The 22,453-nt window shown below is 35.9% G+C and overlaps 1 protein-coding gene and 1 pseudogene across 2 annotated transcripts in view; one reads left to right on the top strand and one right to left on the bottom strand.

Annotated features, from left to right (window-relative positions):
• The window catches only part of SPAST (spastin), a 45,984-nt gene that overhangs the window by 20,554 nt on the left and 2,977 nt on the right, over window positions 1-22,453 (top strand). For both annotated transcript variants that reach the window (XM_075203559.1, XM_075203557.1), the window contains 11 exons: window positions 930-1,066; window positions 2,094-2,187; window positions 3,149-3,223; window positions 3,339-3,410; window positions 4,827-4,902; window positions 6,433-6,524; window positions 7,318-7,397; window positions 10,125-10,167; window positions 18,866-18,945; window positions 19,377-19,447; window positions 21,604-21,644. In XM_075203559.1, coding sequence (XP_075059660.1) covers window positions 930-1,066; window positions 2,094-2,187; window positions 3,149-3,223; window positions 3,339-3,410; window positions 4,827-4,902; window positions 6,433-6,524; window positions 7,318-7,397; window positions 10,125-10,167; window positions 18,866-18,945; window positions 19,377-19,447; window positions 21,604-21,644 — 861 coding nt within the window. The remainder of the gene's footprint in view (window positions 1-929; window positions 1,067-2,093; window positions 2,188-3,148; window positions 3,224-3,338; window positions 3,411-4,826; window positions 4,903-6,432; window positions 6,525-7,317; window positions 7,398-10,124; window positions 10,168-18,865; window positions 18,946-19,376; window positions 19,448-21,603; window positions 21,645-22,453) is intronic.
• On the bottom strand, window positions 31-129 carry LOC142147613 (U6 spliceosomal RNA; annotated as a pseudogene).

Consider the following 22,453-nt stretch of genomic DNA (forward strand, 5'->3'; position numbering starts at 1 on the left):
AATAAAACCATTTAAACTCCACCACCACCTTTTAATATAGAATGCTTCACCGATTTGTCATCCTTGTGCAGGGGCCATGCTAATATTCTCCTTATTGTTCCAATTTCAGCATATGTGCTGCTGAGTCTCTACCAGTAGTAACTGTTTATGTGAACTGGGATGCAGAGCCTTCACAGTAGTTGTATATTGTTACTGCATGCGCCAAATAAAGTTAGTTAGGTCTTTATTCATCTTTATATAACACCTACATATTACGCAGCACTTTAAAGCGAATATTTAATCATTTGCATCACGCAATGCTCCAGTGGAGCTTAGTCTATTTTCTTTCACACACAAACACACACTATGGCTATTTTCATCAGAAGCCAATTAACCAACCAGTATGTCTTGAGTTTGGGAGGAAACTGGAGCACCCGGAGGAATCCCGCGGCAACATGGAGAGAACATACAAACTCCACAGAGATGGTTTCCTGGTTGGAATTGAACTTGTGGCCACAGCACTTTGAGGCAGCAGTGCTAACCACTATATTCGTGCTTAATTTATTGAATTTCTTTTGCGATGTTATAAATTTCTGTAGAATCATGCATATTAAAATGTTTAATAAGCAGTAATTTGTACTATACCAGGATATAGACACTTGTGAAAATTTAGAGCTTTTTAAATTTTAAGGAAGACCTAATTTAACTCGGATCGAATTTTGAGCAAATGTCTACACTTTTACAGTTTTATTGTTTAGCTTTCTGAAGAAGCGTGTGTGGTCTCTATAGCTTACTCTCTTCATAGCAATATTTGTTTTATATATATTTTCTTGTTGTGCTGCCCATATATTTGGTTGCTTTGCTTTCATTAATTGGCTTGTTTTTAATTGACCTTTTGCCTACAGTCTGGTAATGGAGTAAGCATTTTTTTTTCCTCCTTCCATTTAAAGGCAGCCGCAGGAAAAATTACTCGACCAAGCAATAAGCCAACAACACCAACTACAGGACTCAGGAAAAAAGATATGAAGAATTTAAAAAATGTAGATAGCAATCTTGCAAACCTGATTCTCAATGAAATTGTAGATAGGTAAGTGCATCTATTTCTGTGCCAAGTAAGCATGTATGCAATATATTTCATATAAATCTACTATGCCCACAGATTTGAGTCTTGATTTTTGTTCCACTTTTTTTTTTTTTTTTTTTTTTTTTTAAATAAATAAAAAATGCCCTGGACAAACATAACTCAAACACCAAATTACAGAGCGATATGGCAAACCTTTATTTTTGTTTTTCATTCGTGAATGTTTTATCGCTGGATCTTCATTAGAACCATTTGAAAACGTTGAATATCTATTGACCACTTGCTCGTTGTCTTGTTAAACTTCGTAATACATGACAATATGAAATGAGGGACTTTGCATGCCCGTTCCCAACGCCAGACCTCAGCCTGTGTCCAGCAATGGGGCCAGGAACAAAGCGCTGTCATATTGTGATTTGAAGACCCATTCCCGTCACTTGGTTGACTTCTTTGTTCTAGACAGACCAAGCTAGGTTCTTACATGGAGTATCTTTCCCAAGGGTCTTCTATCCTATGCAAGGCATTACTAATGGATCCATATGCCGTACTACTATTTTAGTTACTTTTCAATTTTCTGGAAGTGTTAGTGATGAAATGTCAGAGACCTTTTTAAGCCTCTGGTAGAGGTTTCTCCTGTATTTTTGTTTAAAAAAAATAAATAAATAATGGGGAGGACGGGACATTCTTCGCCCTAATTGTTGTCTGCCCAAATTTAAAAATGATTTCTGGTGTAACGAACATGGAAAAAGGTCTGGCCATGGAGCTGTGAACCACCTCTAGAATTGTTTAGTTCTTCCACTAAGACTAATGAAGAGGTGCACTATAATGATACATACAATTTATAAACTAATTTTATCGTTTCATGGTTTATTTTACTAAACATATACTAAAAGTGATATCTTGATGTTTCCTTAAGGCGTAACTACTTTGGCATTGATTAGTTCTAGTTCCCTTTGATGTACCATAGACTAACATATGCATGTGGGGACATGTTTGCGTAGTAGTATTCTTATACTGAGCTGTTGTGTCTTTTTAGTGGACCATCTGTCAAATTTGCAGACATTGCTGGACAAGATTTGGCCAAACAAGCCCTGCAGGAAATTGTTATACTTCCCTCTATTCGTCCTGAGGTACTGACTGCTTATTTTACTCTTCGATTGTTAACTATGACCGGATATGATTGATTTCGTTCCTACTACCACCACACTCCTGCACCCACTGTAGTGTATGATCCTATTCCACAATTAAGGCATACGCTCAGTGTGCTGCAGCCATGGTAACCAACGGTCGGTCAATTTCACTGACCTTAAATGGATGGTGAAAATCTTTAACAATAACATTTAACTGGCGCTGCAAAATGACATGTTGCTGGTATTGTTCCATAAAGTGCTGTACATTGAGGGGATCATGACACAAACAAACTAAATATGATGACCTGAAACAGAAGGGTAAAAATGATACATGGCTATGCTTGTGTGTAAATATAGTTGTGACTGTGCAGTGTTTTGTGGTTCTTCCCTCTAGATTATTGTATCTATGAGGCACATATGTATTACTAAGTTACCCTCTGACAGGAAAACATTATTATTTTTTTGCCAAGTCGTGCAGAGAAAGAGGGGCAGATCTGTACGTATTATATGCTTTGACTGCTTCCAGCTTATACCTGTACATGTCATGAAAAGAAAGTGATTTACAAACGTTTAAAATGCTGGATGGAATCTTTTTGGTTTATTAAGCGATTATTTTGAACTGTTGGCCAATGGCTTGAATCAAATTTACACATCCTTTTCCCCTTGCAATATAGGCTTTAACATCTGTAATTTGACAAGTTTTATATAAAGCAGAATGGTAATGGGTAAAACACCCCTTGACAAGAGTACAGCTAATTCTGTGCATGGTTCCACTGTACATAACATCATTTTATACAGCTAGGTTTGTTTTCAAGGTGTCCGTTATGTAAATGTTTATTTCAATGGATAGTCATGGGCTCTTATCTAGCTATGACTAAGCAGAGAACGGGTTAGTAATGCATTTCTGTGGAGGTGATTTAAGTATAAAAAAGCTCTAATTATGTACTTTGTTTGCTTTTAGCTATTTACTGGACTAAGAGCTCCTGCTCGAGGGTTATTGCTGTTTGGCCCTCCTGGAAATGGGAAGACTATGCTAGTGAGAAATATTACTTTATAATCTTTCTTGTAATACTGTTTCTATTTTTTTTAAATTATTCTTTTCCCTTGTAATCACTTTATATAACTTTTTTTTTTTTTTTTTCCCTTCTCAGGCAAAAGCTGTGGCAGCTGAATCGAATGCAACTTTTTTTAACATAAGTGCAGCCAGCCTCACTTCTAAATATGTAAGTGCCACTCTCCTGTTCAATCTGTACTTCAAAGCTGGGTTACAATATCGTATAGACTGTAAGCTTGTTATCAGGGCCTTCTCACCTCTTTGTCTGTATTACCCAGTATTGTCTATTATTGTTCCCAATTGTAAAGCGCTACAAAATTTGCTGCCGCTACATAAGCAAATGATGATTCTTACCAAAGCCAGCATTTGCCAAACCCCTCTTCAAATACCATCAGCAGGCATTATTTTAACTAAGCATAACTGGGTGGATGAATCGTGTTGTTTTAGGAAATTCCTAAAACCCTGACTTGCTCTGGGACAGATTAAATTCCCCACATTGTTCCGAACAACAATGCAGGTGCGTATAATTACCATTACTACAGTAAAATCTCAGTGGATTTTATCTCCCAGCTCTGTCTGCAAAATAAAATCGCATAGATTTTCTAAAAAGTTCCTCGGTCATTTTGTTTTTTCGGAACAATGCAGGGAATTGAATCTGCCCCATGTGTGCATGTCAATGTACATGTTCTGAACACCATGGCATTCAGTGAACGTTCGGTTATGTTGAAATTTCAACATAAGGTTCCTACTGGTGTGTGGAGGGGTTTGTGCCTCCCTAGTTATAAAGGACCTACAAAAGGAGAATTAAAAACTGCTAGATTTTGTTAGTAATGTAACTGAATTGCTTGTTGGTATTTGATTGCAAGCACACCAATGTACACCAAATCCGTCTACCCCTCATTCAGTTTTTGACCAATAAGCTGTGTGCCATAACCAAATCTCTATAAAGATCAGGGCCGGATTAAGGGAATGGAGGCCCCTGGGCTAAGGGGGCCTCCATTCCCCCGTGGGCCCCCCCCCCCCCCCGTGATCCAAGCCACCACCCCCCCCCCCCCTGGTGAGCCGAGCCACCCCCAATGCACCTACCTCCTCCTGGCATTGCAGTCCTTCCCCGGCGCACTGTACGCTCTTTACTGAGGAGATCTCGTGAGAGTGAGACTCACGAGATCTCCTCAGTAAGGAGACTACAGCATGCCGGGGAAGGACTGCAATGAAAGTGCTCAGCAGCATTGATTGCGCCGGGGGCACCCCTGCCCCCGACCGATCAATACTGCTGCTGAGCACTTTCAAGGGCCCCCTGGATGCCCGAGGCCCCTGGGCTGTAGCCCAGTTAGCCCTATGGTTAATCCAGCCCTGATAAAGATCAACAGTCTAAATGAGCAACTGTGTCTATTCCAATTCCTTCATTTAGTGTTTTATGTTTTTTTGTGTTGTATTTTAAGGCAAGACTGAATAAAGGTATTTGGGCACACAATGGCTGTTTGCTCTTGTAAAATATTTCACTGTTTAATTATTTGCAATATTGAGGGTTCGTAATAGATAACGCTTCTATTTTGGTTTGATATTAATGTCTGTTTATTTTCAGGTAGGAGAAGGGGAAAAATTAGTGCGGGCGCTCTTTTCTGTGGCTAGAGAGCTGCAACCATCTATTATTTTCATAGGTAAGAATAAGTTTAGAATTTTGGTTAGCATTTTACATCACATTCTTATTAAAGGGATTTCCAACCTTTAGACAGTCCCTACTATTTAGGGCAGTGTTGGCTAACTTGTGACACTCCAGGGGGTAAATGTATCAATCTCCGGTTTCATTGATACATTTACCCCCAGGTGTTAAACTACAAGTCCCAGCATACCCTTCCAGCAATAAGCTGCTATATATATTGGCAAAGCATGCTGGGTCTTGTAGTTTCACAACACCTGGACTGTCACAGGTTAGCCAACACTGATTTAGAGATTTATCCACCTCCATGCCAGTTCTCACTATTGTTAGACTGTAACTGTGTGCTGACAATCAGGAGAAGAACACACTGGCAGTGGAAACTTTATGAAAGGGCAGGGACTGATCAAAGCTGGACAACTCATGGTAAATGTGATCTACCCTGACCGTTTTCAGTCTTAAATTTGCTTTGAACAGTTTTGTTTTGGACTTGCAATAGTCTAATAATATAATCTTTTGAGTTTTGTTAATGTCAATTTAAAGGACGGTTGAACATCTTTTTTTATATAGAAGTGCTGCTAGTAACATTGTACAGATATGTATGTAAAGGTTGTAGTAGAATATTTGCGCTGTGGAATTAGTGGCGCTATATAAATAGCTGGTCTTGATATTAGAGTTCAAGATCTCTGAGATGCAGTGGGTGTGTGGGATTTGTTGTTTTTTGCAATCTAGACTTCCTTAATTTGTCAGAAGAATAATACAACCGGCCTCCATGAGGATCACTGGCTTGCACTGTAAATGTGTGACTAAATTGTTGATCTTGCTGTTCAGCACTCAGGCTCTGTAGTTGAATCCCTTCCATTACTAGGACCTCCTAGTGCAGTCAGGCTTCTTACTATCAAATTTACCAGTGAGTACGTTCATTATCTGATATTGTGGTCACTTTGGGGCCACACACAGTGATATCGAGCCAACGTCCCCTTCCCTGAATATCACAACATGTGTTGCCAGCACTAAATGGCCCCTAAGACAACACTAGCTTGCACTTTGGCTTGTTGGAAATGTAAATGCCATATTTTAGGTTTTAAGGCTTTTTCTCTATAACTTGAATTTTTCCATCTGTTACATCAATGATTCGCATATTTATTCACTTGTTGGAATTGGCACCATGTGTTCTAAAAAACCTTTTTGATATTTTTAGCTTGAAACTCGAACTCAAATCGGCTATACAGGTTTTAATTCTAGCAAAGCCTTACATTGGCATGTACCCTTTTATCTAGAGGCCTTCATGTGATTGTCACTGAAAGGAAATAAATAAATATGCTGCAGTGAATTGTACTTATGAAAACATATTTTATATATTGGCCCCCAGCCCTTAACTTTAAACAATACTTGAGACTCGGCGACTGTAATTCTGTTAGGCGACTATTTTCTGTCCTATTGTATAATAGCAGAAGACGATTCATTTGCATGTGAGACCTGACAAGAGAAACTTCCTTTACACAAGAACTTAAAGTATGTTTTCCCCTTACAGATGAAGTAGATAGCCTTTTATGTGAAAGAAGAGAAGGAGAGCATGATGCAAGCAGACGATTAAAAACTGAATTTTTAATAGAATTTGATGGAGTAAGTATTAGTGTCTCACTTGTTTTTTCTTTTGTACAGTATATTTAAAGCTTCCCATGCTGATGCAGACTTAGAACACTGTAGATATTGGGCACTGACTGCCATATTTCCCTTTTTATACATTCCTATGGCCTTAACTGTTTGGGCATTGAAGGCATGTTTCCTCTTATACAACTGTGAATTTTTAAACTTGGCAGTTTACAGAAAAAAACTTGACCTTGCTCTCAGTTTTATTTTAGAGATCATTTTTTGGTATTTTTGATTGTTTGTTTTCATATCCTACATACAATTGGTAAAATTAAAAGTTATGAGCTATCCATTGCAAATTCTAAATACTGCCAATAAGGCATTTCTCTAAGCTTAATGACATTTCAAAATTGGGCTTTTTTTTTTTTTTTTTTAACTATTTAGTAGATATTGATTTTTTTTTTTCCTCTTGTCCTTTATTGACTTGAAGGAGTCCCACACTACACCTTACGATGACAAGTTATAGCTTGTTTCTGGAGGTAACAGTACTGCAGCTATTTTGCTGTAAAATAACAGTTATATATACAGTAATGCAAACACTATACGTATGTGTGGTGATATGGCTTGAGTTGTTTTGCAAATGTACACCCGCTTTTTCAATTTGAAGTTTAAAAACCCCAACTTAAAGATTGCTGAATTTAGCATTTGTGGTTGAAAGAAATCCATATGTCTCTTGGTTGGGATGACGGCAATAATTTTACTCCTAGGTATATTTATTTTTTTTCCCCTCCATTTCCTGACTGTTTTGATTGGCTTAACACTGTAGGTACAGTCTGGAGGAGATGACCGTGTTCTTGTCATGGGAGCAACTAACAGACCTCAGGAGCTGGACGATGCAGTTCTCAGGTACCCAATATAGTGCAACTATTTTCATACCAGAATAGAGGCACATAATCGCCTTTTATGTGTCCACACTTTTTTTTTCTGCGTTTTTATAATTTTTTTTGTATCTCCAAAAAGTTACTCATCATGTTAGACTCTCAATTTACCCAAACTTAAATTAAAAACATGTCCAGATAATTTTAAAATAAAATAATTTATCTTGTTGATATGTGTGACTTAATTCTGGATCAGGGCATTGTCTAGTTCAGGGGTTGGCAACCTTTTCTATCAGTGTACTGGCTAAAATCTAGGCAAGCCCAGGTGTGCCAGTGTGTGTGAATATATAGGATATATATATAGAGGGGGAGACACTCTGGTCAATATATTTATTGTACAAATATTGTATTAAATATATTTATTGTACAAATAAATATGGTTCCTAATTTGCTTGGCAATTCACAGTAGTCTGGCAGTAGAGTCTGAGAACAATCCAAGTACAATAATAGAGAGGGCGCAAATAAAAAGTGACTTCGTATAATGTTTATAGCTCTTTCATGAGAAAGTAAGTAATGGATGCACACGGGCAGTTACAGTTTTGCAAATAGCGATAAGCCAAATGAAAAAAAAACCTCTTACCCTACAATACCCTAGGGAAGTCCCGGGACTTGGTGCATTTGTGTCCTCCGTGATGGCTGTAATCTTTCCTCCGTGTAGAATGTGTTAGCGGCGTCCCGCTGCACGTCTAATGCGGGAGTTCAGATTCCAAGATAGAACTACGGTGGCTGTGAATACGTAGTCACTTTTTATTTGCGCCCTCTCTATTATTGTACTTGGATTGTTTTTAAGAGGTGCTGCATATATTTAAGAGAGCGCTTTCCCCTTTTTATTCTAACAGTAGAGTCTGAGAGCCATAGGCAGGGCCGGATTAAGACACTGTAGGCCCCTGGGCTAGGGGTACTGTGAGGGCCCCCATTTGTCAAGCGACGTATGCCCAATGCAATATTACTGGGGGCCCCCCAGTAATATCTGTTTGGGCATATGTCACTTGACAAATGTTTAGTTTAATATACCCACTCTGTATTTTCAAAAAACAAAAAGGATATCTATGGATTAATGTACCTTATGTATGTTCAACAATTTGTAGGAGTGCAATAGTTTGAAAGCAAATGATTTTATTAAGGTTAAAACAATGCTAACTGGTTTTAGCATAGGTAAATAATAAATGGTTGTTACAATTATAACCAGTTAGCATTGTTTTAACTTTAATAAACCACTATTTGTTTTCAAATTGTTGCACTATTGCACAGCGTGTGGGCAATAAGCACTAAGAGACCAGCTAGGACCATGCACGGCATCTTTGGAACTAGTTTCCACCACATCCAGACACTGTTAGTCTCCTAGTAGAATTTGTCATTTGTTTTCACTCCCATTAAAAAAACACTAACACAACACCAGTAGGAACCTGGCCTGTATCTTTGTATTTTTATAAAATACAATTTTGATTAAATTAATATTGCATAGTAAGGAATATCATTTAATATATTAATGTAATCAAAGACAACATTTAGTCTTTATAATATAAACATGATATTGTTAGCACTCTCAATTTTTATTATATTATTTTTTTTTATATTATAAAACATTAAATAGTACTTTTTAAGAAATAAAAACACAATTTTCATTACATTGTATATTAAGGGATTTTGGTTAGGAATAACATACATGCACACAGACACACATGACTGTACTTTATGATGTTTTTTCTTCTATATTAGAGTGCTCTGGGACCCTTCTTTGTACCAATGTCTTTCTCCTTAACATATACAACTTACTTTTCAGACATTGCAACAGGAACAGGTCTGGTTACTTCCTGTGTCACATTCTGTCTGCTGTCTGCCTCCAACAGCTGCACAGGGAGACGCTGCTTCAAGTGCCGGGAAGGGGGAGGGGGACTACACACTGTTCCTACCAGGGGGCGGTGATTGGCAGCAGCAGAAACCAATTAGGGAGTTGCACAGTGACATCAGTGACTCCATAATTGGTTGCTTTTCCGGGTACCAGGGAGACAGAGGAAAAAAAAGTTTCTACAATAAGCTATACATCTTCTGGAGTGCCAAAGCACCAACGGAGCTGGTGCCCACGCTGACCCCTATACCGTCCCAAAAAAAAGAGAGGAGATGCAGTCTCTACATTGATACTGCCATGTCTGTAATGTACACACGTACAGTACAGCAGGCTGCAGTATGCCAAAGTTTTGGTCCGTGGAGGAGGGGTGCCTTCACTGACAGCGATCGCCGGCAGTATGAAAGATATATATATATATATAACGCTGCCGGCAGATCTTAGGGGCCCCCCAGCTGCCTGAGGCCCCTGGGCTATAGCCCATAAAGCCCTTCAGTTAATCCGGCCCTGGCCATAGGTAAGAATCCTTGGCTTAACCCTTGAAGCTTCAAGTTCAATATAGGTTAATCCATTTTGAATGCTTGTTCTGTAAGGATTGCATCTGCACAGCTATTAAACTCTGTGTGGTCTTCTATTGTGCTGAAATAGTTGACCACCTTATTTATATCACTTGGTGAACTAATCCGACACAAGTGTAAATTGTAGTTTTTACCGCTGGATTTCACATTTCAGAATGAAAAGAAGTCATAGTTTTTATGTATTCATGACAGACTGTAGTTATCTATACTTTTTAAATGTAATCATCATACAAAATTACTAATGCTAATTACGAATTATTTCTATTTGCAGGCGATTCACTAAAAGGGTTTATGTATCCTTGCCAAATGAAGAGGTAATATAGTTTTTCTTACTCTAAGATAAGTCATCAGAAGTATGGTTTTGATCAAGCCGTACAGTGAAAGGCAGGCTTTATAGATACAAAAATAGTTTTACCTGCATTTACCTAACAGTACAATACTGCTACAGCACATTTATAAACAGGGGTAGTTATGAAATCTGCCAGACAAATTTTGTAAACTACACAAGGAGTCTCTCTGTTGTCAGCGACATATATGAAACCAGTGCAAAAAACATTGTGGTTCTGTTTGTTGTAGTGTTGGTGTCCTCCTCGATCTCTCCCTCGCCATGCATGATCCTTGTGTTGGAAAAAGCCATAAGAAATTGGTTTGGCTGCTTGTGCGTTGCGTTATATTTACAGTGTAACCATGGTGTCTGCTGGAATTTTCAGCAGAAAATTATGTAAAAATGACCACCTGCTCCCAAAGTAGTATAGAAGCTGTGCCATGTTCTACAGATTATTGCTGAGCGTAGTGTTGCTTTACTGTTTTTATTCTGAGTAATATTTATAGAACACATTGTTTTGTTTTTTTAAAGTGTGCAAATTTCCACCTGGATTTTGCAGAACATACACAAGTTCATCAACCATACTAGTTTAATATATGTTCCTTGAGGACACTTTAAAGAAACCCTTGTATAGACCATCGTCTACACATCATTGTGGAGGCATCCATTTTGTTTGCTAAACTAATACTTCTGAGAATGTAGCCTAGTTATTGACGAAGATAGATTTTGGATGAAGCCAATTTAATAACATGAAAATATTTACGTTGTTTTATCTTATTTTAGTATATCATTTATATTTGATTTGGTTTTATTATGTCTATTGGATCCTTGTGTGTGAGCTGATGAGGGATATGAGCTGAAATTAAGGAGTTAATTCAAAGAACAGATGTTTCTAATCAGATTTGGTGAACAAAGAATTTGCAAGAATTTATCCAAAATCTCCATTGTATACTAGTGAGCCTAAAGGACCAAGACAGGCCTATATGTCGTCTCAGCCAATTGTAATATGACATTTGTGAACTGTATTACAACTTACTTTTGTTAATGATAAAAACTGTTTGGTCTGTGGAAAGGCAAAATTTCAGAGATTGAAATCTGGACTGATAATATTATCACAGCACAAGCTTTTATTTTGTAAATAAACAATGATATAATTTTTTATTTTTAAAGTAATAATTGAATTTCTTCAGCAAAAGAAACTTAAACAAAATTGGAGGCATTCACTGAGATTTCTCAACATATTTTGATTTGGAAAAGGACATTTGGATTTCTAATGTTGGAATGTATGGTGAAAAATGGACATTTTCTCTTTTATAAAGGATTGTAAGTTATTGGCAATCCTTTTGAAATAGAAAAAAAAAAATATACACCGTAGATTGCAAACTGGTTATTTTGTGTCTTTTTTTTTCCGCTGAAATTTGTGTTGCAGAAATGTGAACTTTTAGCTTATTATTTTTGTTTATAGTAACTGTTTTAGAATTTAAAAGTTAGAGTTTAAAGTGTTAGATTTTTCTGTCTGCCACTATGCTAAACAGTATGTCATATGTATTTCTGTTATTGGAATGTAGGAAATATAAATAATTTCCTGAGTTCAGGGGAAGCTGCTTTGTGAACTGCTTATCTGAGTATGAGTGTGTGTTAATGAGTGTTGAAAAGTTAAGAGATAAAATAGAGGTAATAAATCTACGTAGTCACTGAATACAGTGTTGAGATGGAGGCTATCTCTCAGACGTGAGGCCTAATGGACTTTCTGGATAGTGGAACTGCGGGGGCCACTATCGATTGATTGCGCACTGCGGGACGCATTCAACTGAGAAAATTGGACTTGCGTACTGCAGGTTCCAGTTAAATCGCTCATTTTATATATATATATTTTTTTTTTTTTTATGTACTGCGGGGGATAAATCCTCAGTGAAGTATAAGAAATAGATTGTCCATAGGTTTAGATCGAAAAAGAAGTTATATGTTTGTAGAACTGCGGGGCTACAAAACAAAAATATGTTTTGAGTGATTTGTGTAAGGCTCTATGAATAGGACTAATCATTGTGATAAGCAGTTTCCAAGTGCAGGGTCCTTTTGATAAAAAATATTTTGAATAATGTATAAACAGAAATTGAAAAATCAGAAAACAAAGTTATTTGTATACTGAAGTATTGTTTGACAAAGTGAAAGGGCTAAGAACTGACAAGGCCTAAATCTGATCTAAGTGATTCTGAAACAGATATGTCTGAAAAGATACAAATAATACAATACAATATAAATAATTTTAATAGGGAGTGGCTGCAATACCAGAAGTAACCAAAAGATGACGCAGGGGCTGCTTTAGTATATCAGAAATGGTTAACTGTAAATTTAATAAAAAAAACAAAAACCCATATTTGTTAGGTTGTCAGAAATTTAATATGGGTATTGGAAATTCCCATGCCTGAGGGACATTGTTCAATTTTGTGATAATAATAAATGCTGTGCATGAATGTCATTTTTAATCATACTAAAACTACTAATATTTGATATAATTGTGTAGCTAACTATGTATTTTCTCTGTGAGTTGATTAATACAAACTTGTCATGATTAAGCTAAAGAATAGTAAATGTTTTAAGGATTATTATGTATAAGATGTGGTTAAAATGTCACATTAGATGGGTGTAGGTATGTTATATATATATATATATATGTTATTTATATATATATATATATTATGTATATGTGTGTGTGGGGACATAGCAGAGCATTGATAAATGGCTGTTAAAGTTTGCTGAAGTGTTAGCAGAAACTTTGAGAAGAATTCTTCAAATTGCAACCCTAGAGTTGATCATTAATCATGATATATTAATATTAGTAAGAAAAAGGAAGATTTGAAGCATACATTAACTGTTCAATTCAAATCCCTGAGACAAAAATAATTAATAGCCCAATAATTTTAAAATATTCAATATGATTGTGAACCACACCTAGAAATGGCTGGTAACTATTTTACATGTCGACAAGAATTATTCCTAACATTGTTTTTTTGTTAGGACAGAAAAACACAGACCCATCCCCCACACCTTTCACTCGTAGTGGAATGACCCTTTGTGTCCAGCAGAAAGAGAAGGAAAAAAACACATCTGCAGATTTATTTATTTTTTTAACAGTCTTTGTAGACACTAATTTTAGCTGTTAGCATTCCTATATCAACATGGTTGCACGGTTTCCAGAAATAAGCTGCAATCTTGCCAGAGTCAGGTTAAGTATTTGGGTTATTGCTTGACCCAAGGACTGACACATCTTTTCTCAAAAGAGTGCAAGTTATTCTGCATATAGACTAGTCTCTAAATAAATCACAAGTGCACATCTTTCTAGGGGTGTGTAGCTGGAGTCTACATGGAAACTATCAAAGACCTATTGTTTATTATAGTGACGAATTTACACATAGATGCTCATTCATTGTCAATCTGTTCAAAAGTAATTGCAACTGTAGCATTATTCATTGATGAAGCAGAATATCTAGTACTTGGTCATGAATTATCCCTTTTCATACCGTAAGCTGTCATGGTCTTGATGAATTTTGCACAAACCTGCCAAGGCTTCACTGCCAGATTTGTAAATTGGAAATGAGATCTTATGGCTCTTCTTCATCTTACCATTTGTTGGTGTACAATCTTTAATACTGCTAGATTCGTATTTAGTGTGCATAGGCATGCACAAAGGGTGGATGAGAGTGCTGATAAGTATATGAAATTTTTGATGCAAAAAATGCCTATTTATGACTGTATGGAACTTTTGGATTAGAACCTTTACTGCTAGATCTGACATTGAGGATACACACTTACTAGAAGCAGATATAATTTTTTATACAGATGGTAGTTATTATATATGAACAGAGACTGGAAAGTTATGTATAGGATATGCAAGTAGCACTCACAGCAGTGTGTGAGTTGGCGCAAGGCAAAAGTGTTAAACATCTACACAGGTAGTAGATATGTATTCGGTGCATTGTGGTGGTTTAGAGATCGTCTAACTGTAGTAGGTATTTGGCACATTTTCAACATGTGAAGAAGATGCTATTCAGATGTCATTGCAGGCAGTGATTAAGTGTTAAGATCACACAAGTAATACTGATCAATTGCATAAGGTAATAAAAGGACAGATGAAGTTACAATAGGAGTAATAAGTCCATTACCAATTAACATTTCTTCACAGGACTTGAATTTGTTTCAGTTAATTACTGATCAGAAATTAATCAGAATGTAAAAGTTTTGTTATTCACAGGAATTGGCCCTCTGGTAGTTGAAGGGATGTGTACAAGATACCAATGGTACATGAAAAGATGGTAAAGATAGATCAGTGGCCTCAAAGGCTTACCTACCACCACTGGTAGAAGTAGCCCATGGTCTGACTTATTTAGGCAAGGATGATATGTGTGGACTTGAGGCCTATTGGTGTGCACCTGGCTTCTCTCATACAGGTTAAAAGACTGGTTCATGCTTTATTTGCCTGAGAAAGAATCCAGGTAAAGCCATATCTGTAGAACCATCACATATCCCTTCTGCAGAGACCTATTCCAGATAATATAAAATTGACTTCATCCAAATGCCAAAATGTCGTAATCTAAAATATATACTAATGTTTGTGCACATGTTTTCTAAGTGGGATAGAAGTGTAATACAACTGCAAGTTCTACTGCAGTATTTACAGCAAAGAAATTGGTATATGAATTTGTGTATAGTCGAAATCATATAATTGGATGAACGAAAGTATATTGGTTAATATTGTTTTATTGGTCGATTGCTACACGCGGCATACGGCGATCGCAAGGTAAAATACGCACGTACACACTCGCATTACAACCTTTAGTTATTTATGTAATTCATATTCATATTGGTTCCGTTACACAGTCATTTATGAGCAGATAGTATTTAGTTTATTATTAGTTTATATAATCATAGTTGCACCCCCACAAGCCTCGGTCTACTCTGACCACAGTATTCTAAACAGATATACTGTTCACTGGGGCCCGTGGTAGTGCAGCGGTATGTATGTATCTTTTGGTATTGGCTGTACTGTACTGTATCATAATATTATAACGTATTGAACTGTTGACTATTTACATCTGCTAAAATAAATCACTTTGTGCGTTAGAAACACAATACAATCGCTTGTGCAAGGCTTATTTGAAAACGATAGAATTACTTTAATAGTTTAGATAGATATGGTATATCACCAATCATTGAGAATGACAGAGGTACACATTTCAATGTGTAAGTTTTTTTTTACAAAATGTATTTTACTAAGAATAAAAAATAAGTTATTGAAACGATTTAATGGTATATAAAATACACTGAGTAAAGTGATGAAGAATACAGGGATGATTTGGTTAGAGGTTTTATAGCGAATATTTTCTAGTATCAGAACCACTCCCATTCAATTTTTTTTCCCCATATGAGATTTTGTTCTGAAGACAACCCAATATTATCAGCCCACAAGAGACTTTAAAAATGCATTCAAGATGTAACTGTTCAGTACCTGAATGAGAGGAGTAAGCAGTTACAAAAGCAACAAGAGACTTTGAAGCTGATTGTACTACAAATGCCTATTGAGAACTGTCAGTATATACAACCAGGAAAATGTTATGGTCAGAAGTTTTTAATGTTCTAGTTATTTGACAGATTGATGGGAATTACCACAGCATTGAAAGTTGCTGAAATAGATACTTGAATTCACTTATCCCACTGCAAGAAGGTAGTCGATCCCTCAGTGACCTGGAAAGATGCAGAGACTAATAAAGTTTTGCAACCAGATATAACAATTTAGTTTCAGAATTTGGACAATGATGTGGTTCGGGAAGAAGAATCTGACCCAGAAGTCGAAGGAAAATATCCTTATTGTTGTCACCGCTTTAGGCATGATTTTTTTTGTTATAACTTATATTTTAATTTTTATATGGCAATTTCTTTGAGGACCTGATGGTAAGATCCAGTAGTGGTTTTGAGGAAATGGGGGCATATAGTCGTAAAAAATACAGAATCAGAACTGTCTTCATCATTCTTTCTACTCATAACTAATAACACATTCAATAATGACACATATAAGGAAGAATTTAAAGATAAGTAATTGGAGATGAACCTGCAGATTGTAATGAGAGACTGTCAACTGCAATGTGTATATGTCAATATTGTAATAACCCTCCTGAAAATGTGTACAATGGTATGATAGGATCAATTAAACTAAGTGTTGGATATTTACACACACACACTACATAGACACCAATATATTGAATTGTTGCCAGAACCTTTAAATTTTACAAAGTTGCTCAATTTGCCAGAGGAAAGACCAGTTGCTGGGAAATATAATGAAACACGGCCTCTTTACTTAAAATGGCTGCCACATGTATTGACTGAAAGTGTTATATGTATAAATTTTACTATTAGACCTATAGATGATAGAAATGAACATTTAGGTAAAATTGGGAAAAGTCCTGCATTTAATAATAAATCTAAAATTTATATATGTTGGACCAAAGAGATCTTTGGGAATTATAGCATTAAAATACAATATTATAATGTTACAAGATGGTGATTGTAAAGAACAGTTAGAGGATAACATGTATGGAAAGTTTATAGATATTTTATACATGGATATATTACATGTAGTAATATCATGTATTTTATTAGATAATATATTACAAATGTGGAAGTAAGGCATAGAAGTGTATACCACTGAATTAAGGTAGAGTATGCTATCTTGGTGAGGTGATTCCAGTTGTTAATGTATTTACACATAATGATTTAAAGGAAATTGTATCGCAAAAGTATTTAATAGATAATTGACTATAAAAAAAGAAAAGAAGTGATGAAAAGAGTGAACAACCAGTATCACAACTTATTAGTGAATCAACTGGTGTACAAGTATGGATTACATTAAAAGTTATAGGCATTGCATATAGAAATATGAATTGGTTTCATATTCAAGGTTTAGCTACATTGATTGATAAAATACCTAATGTGTATGATGGAACCTTTTGTTATGTTGCAAAAGAGCATCAAGTTTTCAAAGTATAGTTAATAGAGCATAGATTGGTCTTAAATTATTTTACTGCACAAACGAGGTCATTGTGTAACATTACAGATGAAGTATGAAACATAAAGTTGTATCTTTTTGACAAATGAAACAGATAATCTAGAAAAGATAATTATATGGATGAAGTCGTAAAAGTAAAGAGATTTTGCAAACATATATAGAATGACATTATCTTCAGTAGATACAAGGTTTTCGTAGTTGGAGTAAAAAAAATATAATTTTTCAGGGTTTGGTACATGGTTTCAATCATTGTTGCGTTCATTAGGAAGATTTCTTCTCTTTATATTAGCAATACTATTGATTATTTTGAATTAAAATGTATACCACTACTGTTGACATTTTGTAAGAAAACATTGATTAGAGAAATTAAGAGTGAATAACACAGGGGAAGAAATTTATAGAACTGGATGAACAAATAAAACCTCATAATATTGTGTGAAAGTTTTAGATAAATATCAAATCGGGGAACTGTCCAAGATAGTTTTTGGATGAAGCCAATTAACATGAAAATATTTACATTGTTTTATAATAAAACCACATCAAATATAAATGATATACTAAAATAAGATGTCTATTGGATCCTTGCGTGTGAGCTGATGAGGGATATGAGCAGAAATGAAGGAGTTAATTCAAAGAACAGATGTTTCTAATCAGATTTGGTGAACAAAGAATTTGCAAGAATTTATCCAAAATCTCCATTGTATACTAGTGAGCCTAAAGGACCAAGACCAGCCTATATGCCATCTCAGCCAATTGTAATATGACATTTGTGAATTGTAATACAACCTACTTTTGTTACTGATAAAAATTGTTTGGTCTGTGGACAGCAAAATTTCAGAGATTGAAATTTGGACTGATATCACAGCGCAAGCTTTTATTTTGTAAATAAACAATGATATAATTTTTTATTCTTTAAGTTTCTTTTGCTAAAGAAATTCAATTATTACTTCAACATTATTCACAAAAAATCAATACCCCATTAATATAAGTGAAGCCACATGAATATCATTCAGGCAGTTCCTCCATGACTTCACTGGTTTACTGTCCACAAAACGGATGCCTCTACTGTGTATAAATGGCGACGCCTCCACTTTAGATCTCTAACATTTTCCAGTGCACCCTTACTTTTGCCTGTGCCATAGGCCCGCTATACTGGAAACCAGTGGTGGGCTTGCTATAATTATGAAGTCAGTACACTAAGCCATATAAAAGAAGGGGTGCTGTTGGTGCACGGACATGCCAGCAGCGAATATAATCCTGAATGTTAATATGCATTATGTTGGAAAAATCCTGAAACTCTATATGTTGACATGCTTTTCCTACATTTAATAAATGTTCTGATTGATAATTCACTGCTATGTATATCTTAAGTGTAGTGCGAAGCTCTTGTAACTTTACTCGGCATTGTCTGCTGTGCTGGGGTCAGGGTAGACTTGACAGGCAGTAAAAGCTCTTTCTTGACTTGGAATGTATTGTGGTTACGTTGAATAGATATCAAACATTGTATAATTGACTGTCCCTTAGCTGTTTTCTGAAAATTATAGTAATCTCTTGCTTTTTAATATACATTGTTGCTATATTAGTAACAACTTAACATGGCTTAATCTACATTTTTTTTTTCTTATAGACCAGGCTTCTGCTTTTACAAAATCTTTTAAGTAAACAAGGGAGTCCACTAACTCAAAAAGAATTGACACAATTGGCTAGGTAAGTCTTTTGCCTTAATTTGCATGTTGTAGTTTCACACAAGCCAATCTTTGTTGTTGGTTTATGATTCCAACATAATAAACCTAAAAGCAATTATGTACATTTCATGCTCTGACCTCTGTTTAACTGGTCATATTGGTTATGGTTAAGGAGATCAACTAAAATATTTATTAATTAGTGCAATTAATACTAGTTTGCTTGCTCCTAGGCCATGTTCATGTATGCGTAAGTGCCCTACTGATGTGCAGGCGGTAGAATTGTCTGCCTGGGAATGATTAAAAGGCAATAAATGAAATGTTCTCGACTTGGAGAACCCTGTTTTGTTTTTTTTGTTTTTGTTTTTATTTTATCCCCCTCTAAGTACTAGGCGACTGCTTAATGTTGATCTATCATCAATGTTAATCTGAAATTATTTTACATTTTGATGCTAGACTTGCAGAAGGATACTCTGGGAGTGATATTACAGCACTGGCAAAAGATGCTGCCCTTGGACCTATAAGAGGTAGGTAAGAGGTGTGGGTATATTCAGTACATTTTGCCAACGTTGTTAAGTAATATAAAATGCTCTCTAAAGTGAAACTAAACATACACTCAAAACATAAGTAAAAAAAATCTTCACATAGATAGCGAAGAAATCACTCTAACTCTGCATTCACAACAGTACAAAGAAAGCACTGCGAGCATGGAAGTCTGATGGTAATTGGGTGGGGAAACCTCATGTATATTTATACCTGCCTCACATGGCTCCTGTCACTGTATCCCGTGCAGTCCTTTAAAGGTGATTGTAAAGAAATGGCAATGTTTTGTATCCAGCAGCTAATGAAGAAATAAAGTATTGCATAGTCTGTTTACTGTTTAGCTGAATATAAAATGAGTGGCTCTGCATTTAACACACAGCATGCTGACAGCATTTTATCTCTCGTGACATAACACACAATGGGGGGGGGGGGGGGGGGAATTCAACACGTTCCGTGCACTATTACCGTCTGTACGGTAATTTTAACATATTTTTACTCGCGGCTTACAGAGCTGTGAGCAAAAATCGGCGTTGAAATGACCGTACTAATGGTAGTAATGTACGTTATTACTGTAGTAACTGTAATAGTGCGCAGACTGCATTGTTCTCACAAACAATGCGGTCAATTGAATACCCACCCCCCAATGACAAGCATTGCATTTGCGATTAAATTTGCACTAAACTATAGTAACCAAATGTTTTTTAGTGGAAATCAAATAAGTGATCAATCAACTAAGTGATTTAAAAGAACACTCTTTGGGGGGTATTCAATTGTTAGCGAGAACCGCTTAAATCCCGCGCTCGAAAAATATTATCGTTAATACGGTAATATTGCGCGTAAATACCATTAATACGGTAATTTACTCGCTGGATTTCAGCTCGGTAATATTTTTCGAGCGCGGGATTTTAACGGTTCTCGCTAACAATTGAATACCCCCCTTTGAGGCATATTCAGTTGGGTCCTGGGATCATGGTAATGCACCTCATCGGGTTGCAAAGGAAAATCTGCGTTATTGTGGTACCATATTATCTTCGACATTACTGCGATCATGGAACTTAACGGAGTATGCCCCTTTGTATTTTTTCTCCCAGGGTGTGTACAGTGGAATTTCCATACTCTAAAATTGCTTATGTGCATGAGCCCCATTTTAAATATATTCATTCAATTATAAGATTTGTGTTCGTGTTATATTCATATTGTTACTGGCTTAAGAACTTTAGAAGTATGCTGATATTGCAGAATTTTTAATTGTCACAATTTTTCCAGTTTTGTAAGGGAATTTGAAGTTAACTGCTAAGATTTTGTAGTCTTCAATATATTTCCATAAGACTTCAAGACCTTTTAAAACCACAAACCATTTATTTTTCTAGCATTATTTTTCTAGCTATATGTATTGTTTATCCCTACACTTTTCTGTTTCCATTTCTCATTTAACCCTTTTGCTGCAAGAGATGTCAGCCAAGCTTGTTCCCACGTTGTACCAGACCATTTTTCACACTCCTATTATGCATTGTTTTTTGTCGGGAATAACTTCATTTTTCTTTCTAAGGGTTGGGGGGCATGTAATGGCTTTCTTTTGGTATCTTCGTCCAATATAGTTTTAATTGGAGGCATTATATAGGGAAAGTAGGGAGAAATGTGAAAACAATCCATTAGTCTTACCTTAATGACTTAAACCCACAAAATATCTCCCTAATCTTATTTTCCATATACTACTGTGCATACTTCTAGAGGCTTAGCAAGACATAAGTTGTATGTAAATATTCTTATTTTTTTTTTTTGTCTTTTTACATTTGTTTAATCGAACAAGTTTTTTTATTTGCTAGAGCACGTGTTGGCTGCTGTCATTGACCTCGAAGTGTATGTTAAAGCATGTATATATGCTTTAACATAGACTTGGGTTTATTACATGCATTTATAAAACAAAACTATAAGACCGACACATGGAGCTACCACTGCCGCTAAAATTGACTTTTTAATGCTGTGCTAGTGAGATAAGAAAGATGTTTAATATGTCCAGAAGATGCCAAACCATATGTGGACCTCAGTTGCAGGATTATTAGATTCACGTCAGATGTATGCTTCAGTATATGTCTTCCAGTGTATCTGTAAATGTAGTAATTTTTTGGTCTTGTTACAGAACTGAAACCGGAGCAGGTGAAAAATATGTCGGCTAGTGAGGCAAGTCTACTACATGTTAAGAAATATGGGAGGTTCCTATCTGGTCTCGCACACAAATGTTAAATTGTTGAAATCAAACAATAGGAAAAAAAAAAATCTGCAAACCTTTTCTTAATCACATTTTGAACTCGTGGCTGCTGTCAGGAGAATTGGGAAGAATGCTCGAATTTCGAATGCTTAGGACAGCATTTGCGATTAATTTGGTGGGAGCTTAAACATAGAGGGATATTCAATTGTCAATGCGGACACACAAAAAAAAAAAAACTCGCCAGGTCATTTTAACGCTGTTTTTTATCATTTTTTTAACAGGTTACCGTTTCCCGCGTTTTTTTCATGAAACGGTCCTCTCGCGCTCCAGTAGGAAGTTCTATTGAAAGTATAGGGTGTGTGAGAGGCAGCCGTGTTAAAAGCTATTCAGTTGTTTTTAAAAAACACCTCTAAAAAAAAAATTAAACTTATGTTTATCACTAATGCCTAACTTGTAAAAGTTGCTTTTCTTGTGAAAAAATGACATAAAATAAACATAAAAAAATAAATAACATAAAATCACTAATTTATATTTATGTATGTTTTGGGTACAAATATGAATGTAGTAATGTGTTTTGACATGGTATCGATCGGGCCTGTCCAACCTGCGGCCCTCCAGGTGTTGTGAAACTACAAGCCCCAGCATGCTTTGCCAGTAGACAACCTGTTGATAGCTGGAAGGGCATGCTAGGACTTGTAGTTTCACAACAGCTGGAGGGCCGCAGTTTGGACAGGCCTGGTATAGATGATTCAATAGTTCAATTAAAAAATATGCTAAAGAA

Source organism: Mixophyes fleayi, chromosome 3 (genome assembly GCF_038048845.1).
Source record: "Mixophyes fleayi isolate aMixFle1 chromosome 3, aMixFle1.hap1, whole genome shotgun sequence".
Classification (NCBI taxonomy): Eukaryota; Metazoa; Chordata; class Amphibia; order Anura; family Limnodynastidae; genus Mixophyes; species Mixophyes fleayi.